Raw genomic sequence first — 10,995 nt, 5'->3', positions numbered from 1 at the left:
ACCGTGCGCCGCCACGCCGGGAAGGGGGCGTAGCGCAAGTTGCGCCCTTTAAGGATTCCTGCCCCTGACGTGGTCGGTGGGCGAGGCAGGAGGGCGTCGGGGGGACCGCCGAGAGCATCGCTGGCTCAGAGCCCGGGGCCCTGGAGTCACTCTCAGCGGCGTCCCGGTCCCAGCGGGGCTCTTGGCTCGCTCCTCTGCCTGGAGGCCCACCAAGCGCAGAGGGTGGAAGGGAAGGCGATGGGCAGCGCGCAGCGCTGCTTGCCCAGGGAAATCCTGCACGTGGTGGTTTGAGCCCTTAAAGGAAGCGAATCCCTTCCTCCATCTCCAGGTCTTCCAACAGGGTTCCCCATCTTAAATTTGGGCATCCCGTTCGTCCTGTACTGAGAATCATCTTCCCTGCCTCTTCCACTCGGTCTACAGAAACGTCACACCCTGGAGATTTGCTTTGTGTGGTTTGTTATACTGCCCTGAGAGTCTTCCTGAGAGTCTGGAGTGGAGTTTCAAGACAGCCCTGGGAAGCAGACTAGGGCAAGGCTTGCCTGAGGCTACCCAAGAAAGGTTGCCCTCCCCTCCACATGGATTTCCAAATACTCTTTCCTCCTCTGGAGGAGCAAATCCTGCATTTCATTGATGATCCTTGAGGAACCCTTGCAACTCTACAAGTCTATTAAATCAAGGGGGCAGCCGGGCAGGTTCCCACAGACATCAGGCAGAGAAATCAGACTTGGGGAGGATAGAGGACGGAGCATAGCTGTCAACTTTCGGATTTGGAAAGAAGGGATCAGCAGCCTCACCTGTCCCGGGGACAGTCTACGGGATATCGAACAATCCGGGATAGCAGCGGGAAGCAGCGCTGAGATAAGGGAATTTCCCGCAAAAAGGGAAGGTTGACAGCTATGCGGATAGAGCACGAGGGCACTGGCTAAGGAAGGGGATGCGGGGCGCCCCCGGTGTATTCTCTGAGGTGGGGGTGACATCGCCGCCGCGCCCTCCCCCGGGACACTCGCCGCGAGTGGCACCGCCCCCGTGGGACTGTCGCGGCAGGCGGTGCCGCCCCCGTGCTCGCCACCCCGCCCCTCTGGGAGGATCGGCCCACCCCCGGGTGCCAGCTCCGGGTCTGGGTACCAGCTCTGGGTACCCGCTCCGCCTCTGCACTCATATATCCCCAGTGGAACCACACCTCCATGCCCCTGATATTTAGTTGCAGGTAGATATTTAGTTGATATTTAGTTGCCGTGTTGGTCTGCCATAGTCGAAAGAAAAGAAAAAAATCCTTCCAGTAGCGCCTTGGGGACCAACTAAGTTTGTTATTGGTATGAGCTTTAGCGTGCATGCACACGTCTTCAGGTACACTCAATACAGTGGTACCTCGGGTTACAGACGCTTCAGGTTACAGGCTCCGCTAACCCAGAAATAGTACCTCGGGTTAAGAACGTTGCTTCAGGATGAGAACAGAAGTTGTGCGGTGGTGGCGCGGCGGCAGCGCGAGGTCCCATTTGCTAAAGTGGTGCTTCGGGTTAAGAACAGTTTCAGGTTAAGAACGGACCTCTGGATCGAATTAAGTTCTTAACCCGAGGTACCACTGTATTTAGATAACATTATTTATAATATTTAGATAACGTTAGGTTAGGAACAACTTTTACAAGGGGTAGAAGCATTACAGAGAGGTGCTCCTAGCTGACCAAGACGGAATACTGTTAATCCTTGGGATGGGGAGGAAACAGGCAATCCATTTTTATCTACCCCTTTACTGCTGATTCTCGGTCAGGCATTTTTCCTCCCATACCTTTTGATCCATATGTTTTTTTTCCAGACTCCAGACTGTTTCAGATTTGATTGCAGTTTATTACTACTTTAATTAATTAATTATTTTTTAAATACAGCCTTTCACCGAAAGATCACATGATGGTTCAAGACATAAAAGTTTTTCGGGTCCCTAGGGGTTTGGACATTTGACAGAGGACTCTGTTACTGGACTCTTGGCACCTCCAAATCTTCCTGTGGGATATTTGTTGGCAAAGGGTTGCTCCAGCAGATTGTATTCATACATTGGTCATTGAAAGAAAGGAAGGAAAAAACAGAAGGACTATATGAGGACAACCCCAACCCCTAACCCTGCTCACCATTTCTAGTTTGCTTGGACAGAGCATGAACCAATTACATATTGTGTATGATATCTCAACATTAGGTAAGAATGGGATGGCGTTCTCCTTGCTCAGGTCCTCGCTGTTTGCTCCAACTGAGTGCTAGAGAGCGGTTTCCGGGGGGCGGCGGGGGGGAGTAGTGTGAAAAGAGGAAATATAGATATGCAACAAGAGTAAAGCAGCCCGAGAGCGCGGCTGCCATATGTCCGGATTTTCCCGTACACACACACACACACACACACACACACACACACACACACGGGATACGAAAATACATAGCAACCAGGGGGATGTTTTAGGAAAGGCAAAAAATGCTGTGCCCTGCCGCTACCTTTCCTCCCGAGACTCCTCCCTCCCGGCCACATCTCCGCTGTGCCAGGAAGCCTGGCTCTCTGGGAACGCGGTGCCAGCTGGGGCTGCGTCAGCAACGTAGGAGATGATGTTGTCCTGTTTGTTTGATAACTATAAAATTGCATAGTTTGTGTGCAACACAAACACAATTGCAACGCAAAATGTGTGAAACACTGCAGTTTCAGTAAAAATAACATTTAGTTTTAAATTAACTCAAGGCGATGCATCATCTTTGGATTTTGGTTTTAAAAAAAGTAGTATCTAAAGAACTCATCACTTTTTTACCAACTGTAGCAACACTGGAAATATTTTGATAACTATACAATTGCATAGTTTGTGTGCAACACAAACACAATTGCAACACAAAATTGTGTGAAACACTGCAGTTTCAGTAAAAATAACATTTGTTTTAAATTACCTCAAGGCGATGCATCATCTTTGGATTTTGGTGCAGTGTTGTGGGATTTTATAGAGTATGTTATTAATACTAATTGAAGTTAGTTGATTCCAAAAGTAAATAAGAATGTTTGCCTATCCTGAGAATATAAGATGATGTTGTCCTGTTTGTGGATAGAATACAGTATATCTTATTCAAGTCCTGATGGCTGAATTTGTATTATCAGGGAGGGGCAGATCCTATGTGAGAAAGCAGAGGGATGCTAAGAGATTGCAGTGACCAGCCTGCTGGCCCAATGCAATACACTGCAAAAGTATTTCTGGCCCACCCTATGTCCACATAGCGTTGTAGCTCAGCCACTTGCTTCCAGGTCATTCCCCAAGAGCCCCTGATTCTTCATCGTCCGCCATCGGTCCTTGATCGCCACAGGCGTCCGGTTCTTAAAGGGGAATGCCTTGCAGATGGCTTTCCACCTCCCTTCCCCAAACCTCTTCACACCTTCCTTAATCCACTGAGACTCCTCTGAAGTCCAGATCTAGAAAGAAGAGGGCACAGGCTCTCGTGAGCAACCATCAAGTGCTGCAAGACTTGCCCCCTGCCCCCATGACAGAACGACAGATACCCCACCCTCTGGAGATGGCTCCATGGCTGTTGCTAACAGAGGATTACCGCTGACATGGGCTGTAGCCCAGTGACTCAAAGCAGGCAAATATCTGGCCCATATTTCGAGACATTAAACCCAACTTGATGGCACGCTCTCCACACTTAGTTCTCCTTCTGCAAAATGTAGGTAATAAAATTCAGCCACCTTACAGTGTGGTTCAAGAGGCTATCAAAGATAGCAGATATGACGTGCTGAGATTGCCCAGGCTTCTTGGAAACATCCGGGTATCCAAGACTCTTGATCAGTGATGGCCAAACTTGGCCCTCCGGCTGTTTTGGGACTACAACTCCCATTATCCCTAGCTAACAGGACCAGTGGTCAGGGATGGTGGGAATTGTACTCCCAAAACAGCTGGAGGGCCAAGTTTGGCCCCCACTGCCCTTGATTAATTAACTAGGAGATAGATGCCCCTTAGTCCAGGGGTTGAACACGCAGAACATCCCAGCTTCAAACCTGTGACATATCCAGGCAGAGCTGCAAAAGAGACACCTTGCCTGAAAGCCTGTAGCACAGACAATACTGAGCTAGACGGACCAGGATTCAGCATATGGCAGCTTCCTATGTTCCCATTAATGGGGCTTTCATCAGTTACTTCATTTGGGAGAGGTGGTCCTCATCAACTGGCCTCCATTTAGAGGGGTCTTATCAAGGCAGACCTATCTGTTCTCACTGGTGTGCTCAGCTCCAGACTGGGTATAGGCTTGGTTACCTTCTTTTTAGAACCCAAGCGGGAAGTGCTGCTGCTGCTGCTGCTGCTGCTTTTTCCCTTCGATTCTGAAACATAAATTCATTTACAGGATGGATGGAACCACTCAGTAAGCTGGTTATTGCTACTGGCTCAGTAATTGGGAGGTTTTACCACTACTGTCCCCTCATCAGAAATCCAGGGTAGTGGTCAATTTCTACCCAGCGTTTGGCAGCATGATGCGTAGGCAGCCAACTACTGATGAAACTATGTTGGGGTTGCCAGACATGCCAGACATGTCCTCTTTTATTACCGTATATACTCGAGTATAAGCCGACCCACATATAAGCTGAGGCACCTCATTATAGCACCAAAAACTGGGAAAACTTATTGACTCAAGTATAAGCCGGTTCACCACACAAGAAACCTGGTGGTGGCGGCAGCGGTGGAAGAAGAACACTTTGCTTTGTAAGATGTTTGCCAGGTTTTGAGACTTTTGCCTTTAGCCAGCCTGTGCATAGCCTAAGCAAGCCTCCTGAAGGATTGCCTGCCATGCTAGCGATGTTTTCCCCCATGTCATTGTGATGTCACTGGGTAATGCAATGTGGGAAGCCATCCAAACTGCACAGGTGCTTTAATTAGAAGAGTGCATGGAGCCATGGTTGAGCACCCTGCAGAACAAGAAGCCAGTCTGAGGCAAAAGGCAATGATTTTGTCCGCGCTGCTGCTGCTGCTGCTGCTGCTGTGCACTTGGAGCAGGCAGTCCAAATATTTTACTTTTTTGAGCCAAGAGCTGTACCCCAAAACCCCTCTGCTTACTGTGTACAGGATACTAGCTGCTTCAGCAGGTTCCAAATCTATGGAGCAGACAATGGGAACTCAAAGCTTCTGGCATTCTGACATTCAGAGGAGAGCGTCAGCTGCTTGGCAGCTTTGCTCTTTTGAGAGTAGCTTTGCTATATTTCTGCAATAGCAGCCTTGGGGCAAAGAAACCTTGATCATGCCGAGCACCCAAAACCAGGCAAGCAGATTCAAACAGTTGCTGCTTACCCAGGTGTCGGGGGTCTCTGGGGGTCTCGGGCTGGTCCCGGTCCCTATGAACCTCTTCACCACCTGGGAGATCCTCTTCTTCATTCTGATCTGAACAAATTAGTCTCCTCTTAGCTAATCTGAATGGAACAGAGAAACACAAGTGAGGAAAGACTTACCCCACAAGGAGATGGGACAGGACTGAGCTGCATCAGTTAATGTCACACATGACCAAAATTATGGAGATGCTGAGTTTAAGTGTCAGACAAGGAGGGAGGTTAATTTGTCACAGCAAACACACTACTGCAGAGACCTATGACAGTTTAAATAGGAGCAAATAGCTGGTGGCAGAAACCTAAACCCTTATCCTTGAAACTGACGGAAGGAGGGAGGGGGGAGAGAAATAACAATTTCTACCTTTTGTCTGGCAACTGAAGCTAACATTCCAGGCATCTGACAAAGCAGAGTCTGGCACAGGTGTTTCTGCCACAATAAATTTGTTTAGCAGTCTTTAATGGGGCCAGAAACCGTATTGTCAGTTCTGCTGTCTTTGCAATCTGAGTAATAAAGATTAAGACAAGGTATGTCAACCTGATTCTCTCGCCACCTGATTCTACTAGCTGGGGGAGAAGATGCACAGCAATGCAACCCTACCACTGCAAACCACCTTTGCCTTCCTTGGAGCTTCTGGGCTGAGGCCTAAGGCCTTCGAATGGATTCCTTGCAAAGGCGAAAGCGGCACCAAATGCTTCATGCTGTGCCAGCTCCCCAGCAGACCTCACAGCAGTCATGGACTCTTACCTGGGAGATTGGGAGGTATCATCAGGCTGGGTGGGTATTTGGGGCTGTGTTGTCTGGACATCCAAAGTTGCCGCAGGCCTCTTGGATGAAACCTGGAAGGAAGTTGGGGGGTTCCCGCTCTCTGACCCCATAACCCGTGTGCTTGTGGACACTGAGCATTCACTAGGGTGTGGCCTGGAGGCAGCATGGTTCTCCTCCTCCCTTTGGCCCTTGGCTGCGTGGAAATCAGAAGCCAAACCTGGATGCGAGCCCATCCTCTTAGGCGAGCATCTGCAAAATAAAGAAACATCAGCAGGTTGCTCCACAAGTTTTGCCAGTTTATGTTGTTGACCTCACCCCAAAGACCTTGTTCCCCTGGCAGCAGGTGCAATTTGGGTTTGAGTGCTGAGAGCCAGAAGTTGTATGGCAAAACAGCTGCCCGGCATGGCAAAGGAGTCAAAACTGGGAGAGGCCATAGGCTGCTAACCTGTCCGTGTCACTGGAAGCTGCTGAGACAGTGGCATCAGCAACTATAGCAGGCTCTGCAGCTCCACTGGTTTCTTCTTCTGGCTTTGAAGCTGCCTGGCACTCATCAACCACTTTAGCAACTTCCAAAACAGCTCCCTTTGCCTCCATCAAAAGCCTTGCAACTGTCTCACGGCCTCCCTCCAGAGACTTTGGTTGTTCTTCGGCTGTATTGCTAAGCCCTCCCTCAGGCCTGGGCTCTTCCAAAGTCTCATCAGATCTTCCCACAGATTCAGGCTTATCTGCTGCTGCCAACTCTGAAGTTTCTTTCACCATTTCCTCCTTGCTGGCCATTTCCAAAGGACTGAGCCCGGTCTCTATCTGATCGTCCAAATCCTTTTTTGCCATCTTAAACAGAGAGTGTGAACACAGTTACTAGACAACACTTCTCTACTTTCTTTTTCTTTTTCTACATCTATACAGCAGCCATGCCCAAGCTGGTGCCCTGAAGATGCTTTACCTACAACTCCCCTAAGTCCCAGTCAGCACAGCCTCATGATGCTGGAGCTGTTGGGTATTGCTAGTCCAAAACACTGTCAAGTTACAAGCTTGATATATGTCAAATGTGACATTGCAGCCCTGTTCTGTTCTGCAGTGGGGCACTTGGCTCTTCACAAAAATATTTCCCAAGCACATAATAGTTTGTCCAGGGAGAAGGCTCCTGTCTTAAGCCTCCGGTGTTGAATGTGCTTTTTTGATCACAGTGGTTAGACGGCAAGAGCTCTGCTGTGGCAATGTGGGTGATATTCAAGTGCTCCAGCAACACACGGGAACATCGGAAGAAAAAAAGGCTGGCTCACATATCACCACACATTGAGTGACGGTGGCTCTCCAGGGTTCCAAGCAGGGGACATTCCCAGTCCTAGCTAGAGATGTCAGGGATTGAACTTGGGACCCTCTGCATGCAAAGCAGATGCTCGGCTACGGAGCTATAGTCCTCCCACTACTACAACAATCAAACAACACCCCATACCCTTGCTTACCTCTAAAAGAAAGGGCTCAGGGACACTCCAGCAGCTTTCTAAAGACAGAAGTATTCTCTGCTGGAAAACTTTGCAGCAGAAGTTCCGGATGGCTCGGTGACTTAAGTTTTTTCTTTGGATGATTCTCTGCAACATTGACCTCATTTTCTAAGAAAAGGGAAATGTTTTTCAGAACTTGCAAGCAAATTGCAGCGCAGGGCAGAGAGTATTTAAGACACTGAATAGGAGAATTTGAGAAGGACAAACCATGACTCTGCTTTGTAGTGAAATGACCCTACAAGAGGCACATTTCAACAACAACAATTGCAACATGAACTACTCATACCTGCTGAAAGCTCACCTTTGAACTTGGGTCCTTTGTCATGTGCTTATTCAAGATCATTCTGGCTTGTGCATATTTTTTGTTTTTAATGCAGGTTATGACAGCCTGAAGAAGAAAGACAAAATAATGGTTTGCAAGGAAGATTTTGGGGAAATGTTCCTAATCTAAGAAGATACTGTTTGGGAACAACCCCCCGGCAGTTTTCTAGATCTGCTTTACATTTTCAACTCAGTGGGTTTTCATTGTGTAATATTAGAACACTTATTCAAGAAAATTATTTTTAAATTCAAGTAAGGCAAGCTACTTAAATATCTGTAGGCTAACAACATTGAAATAATGGGTGCCTTAGGAGAGTCAGTCAAGAAGCCATTTTTTCCATGATTACCCTGGATTTCCCAAAGAAGGAAAACATGCTGAGTTCCAATAAACTCAGGCACCTTTGAGCATACATTTCTCTCTCATTTCATCCCACCATATAGGAATCTTGCCTCCTTGCTTCTACTAACTTTTGTGAACTTATTTAAAAGCTTAATTTAAGCATGGAGAAAAATAGGCAAGAGTTAATCCTGGCATTGAATTAGAACCTTAATTAAACCCTTTCTGAAATATACTGCATTTTGAAACTTAAAGGCAGCTGTCCTCTTACTTTCTAACTAGGCTGAGAAACAGTAATCAGTGACTACAGAAGAGGAAATGCTAACACTTACCGCTTCCTTTATTTTTTTTCTTATTTCTTCTGCTACGTCACTGTTTAAGTCCAGTTCATCCTTCATCTTATCCAAAATAACAAGGGCATCTTCAAGAGGCATTAACTTGGTCTCGGGATCAATGGTCCAATCTTCATCAATCTTAGACAGAAACTGCACAATCTGCAGCTGAATGCCAATACATTTCTCTTGCGCTAGGGGCCGTGCAAGCACAGCTGGAGAAGAACAAGACAGTCCAAACAGTCACTGAGCAAAATCAGATAGTTCAGCAAATTAGGTGTAATGAGGCTTGGGCCAGGGCACCAAAGCCCTGTCCCATACCTTATACCCCTGACCATATACAGACAGCCAACTTCATCCCAACATGCCCTTTGACCCAGGAGTCACTTCGTATTTGCGTGCTTTTTGCATGTAATCTACAATATCCTTAGTATGCATATATACACAAACACATGGCTTTTTAGTGTCTTAATCTTTGTGGTCAGATATTTTGTTGGGGCTCCTGTTTTGTAGGGCAGAAATGCAGTATGTACAGATTTTATTTACAGACATACAGAAGTAATTACTGTAAGAAAATGAGTGGTAAAGTAGCTGAGCTTCTTAAAACTATACTCCAAAGGTGCTAGGCCATTCCTAGCGGTTGGCTTCTGGAAACCATCACACTCAACTACGGGCCATACCCAAAACTCATTAAACTCATTCTCTTAATATACGCATCAACAATCTCCAATTTGAAATAGATTTCAAGAGGTTTAAGAACAGTCCTGTTTAAGAACAATTTGGTTTACGAACTCCACAAAACCGGAAATAGTGTCCCAGTTTGAGAACTTTACCTCAGTCTAAGAACGGAATACGAACGGTGGAAGGGCACCGGCAGCGGAAGGTCTCATTAGGGAAGATGCGCCTCAGTTTAAGAACCATTTCGGTTTAAGAACGGACTTCCAGAATGGATTAAGTTCATAAATCGAGGTACCACTGTACTTAGGAGGCTGGGGGGGGGATCCTAACCCTTCTCGTGACCATCTGTGATGGGCTTTAGGAGGCATTCATTTAAGGGGGCATGTATCCTAACCATCTTGCTGAGAATCACAACTGGCTATTTGCAGACCTTCCTTTTGGCTTCCGTGCAGTTGGTTAGTTGTACGTTGTGCCTTTTCTTTTAAAATCGGTTCCCTTAATTTCTAAAGGCAAATGACAAACATTCCAGGGATATAGATTGTATTATATTTTAAGTTGCTTTAGGTTCACTTTTTCTTAAATGAAAACACCTAAGGACTATTAAATGTGATATATAAATGTAAATACGTAAGAGTGACATAAGTGGAACGGGGGCTATTAGGCAATATATTTTAATGTTTGATGTTTTAGTATGTTCTGATATACTGTAGGCTGTGAGCCGTCCAGAGCGGCTGAGGAAACCCAGCCACGTGGGCGGGGTATAAATTATAAAATTATTATTATCATTATTAGTTATTTACATTCACGTTCCCCAGCAGGAAGTACAGTGGTACCTCGGATTACAGACGCTTCAGGTTACAGACTCGGCTAACCCAGAAATAGTGCTTCAGGTTAAGAACTTTGCTTCAGGATGAGAACAGAAATTGTGCTCCGTTGGCGCAGCAGCAGCAGGAGGAGGCCCCATTAGCTCAAGTGGTGCTTCAGGTTAAGAACAGTTTCAGGTTCAGGACGGACCTCCGGAACGAATTAAGTCCCCGAGGTACCACTGTCCCTTGAGAATTATGGAACCCAGCGCCAATCTTCCCCAAATGCCCCTTTCGTAAAACTAGCTCGTCTCCCCACCAGATACGACGTCCCGCAGCTGGCGAAAGTCCCGGCTGCGGCCGGCCCGGAAAGCCTGGAGGGCCTGGTGGACGTAGAAGGGGACCGTCCAGCGGTTCACCGCCTCCTCGAGGGCCTTTTCGCGAGCCTCCGCGGCTCCTTCGGACGCTCCGCAGCCACCCTCCTCCATCTTCCCTCCTACCGTGCGCCGCCACGCCGGGAAGGGGGCGTAGCGCAAGTTGCGCCCTTTAAGGATTCCTGCCCCTGACGTGGTCGGTGGGCGAGGCAGGAGGGCGTCGGGGGGACCGCCGAGAGCATCGCTGGCTCAGAGCCCGGGGCCCTGGAGTCACTCTCAGCGGCGTCCCGGTCCCAGCGGGGCTCTTGGCTCGCTCCTCTGCCTGGAGGCCCACAAAACGCAGAGGGTGGAAGGGAAGGCGATGGGCAGCGCGCTGCTTGCCCAGGGAAATCCTGCACGTAGTGGTTTGAGCCCTTAAAGGAAGCGAATCCCTTCCTCCATCTCCAGGTCTTCCAACAGGGTTCCCCATCTTAAATTTGGGCATCCCGTTCGTCCTGTACTGAGAATCATCTTCCCTGCCTCTTCCACTCGGTCTACAGAAACGTCACACCCT

The 10,995-nt window shown here is 47.9% G+C and overlaps 1 protein-coding gene across 1 annotated transcript; it reads right to left on the bottom strand.

Moving 5' to 3' along the window:
* Window positions 1–2,919: 2,919 nt before the first annotated feature.
* LOC308579321 (telomeric repeat-binding factor 2-like) lies at window positions 2,920–10,566 on the bottom strand. Its single transcript, XM_081180240.1, has 9 exons — window positions 10,388–10,566; window positions 8,588–8,802; window positions 7,899–7,985; window positions 7,559–7,705; window positions 6,538–6,923; window positions 6,072–6,341; window positions 5,292–5,410; window positions 4,266–4,330; window positions 2,920–3,427 (listed from the first exon to the last, which is right to left on the bottom strand). The coding sequence occupies exons 1-9, from the start codon at window positions 10,554–10,556 to the stop codon at window positions 3,245–3,247; spliced, it is 1,641 nt and encodes a 546-aa protein (XP_081036366.1). The 5' UTR covers window positions 10,557–10,566; the 3' UTR covers window positions 2,920–3,244.
* Window positions 10,567–10,995: the final 429 nt, after the last annotated feature.

Source organism: Podarcis bocagei (genome assembly GCF_964188305.1).
Source record: "Podarcis bocagei genome assembly, chromosome: Z".
Lineage (NCBI taxonomy): Eukaryota > Metazoa > Chordata > Lepidosauria > Squamata > Lacertidae > Podarcis > Podarcis bocagei.
Note: the sequence above shows the minus strand (reverse complement) of the source record. Positions and strands in the feature narration are given on the sequence as shown.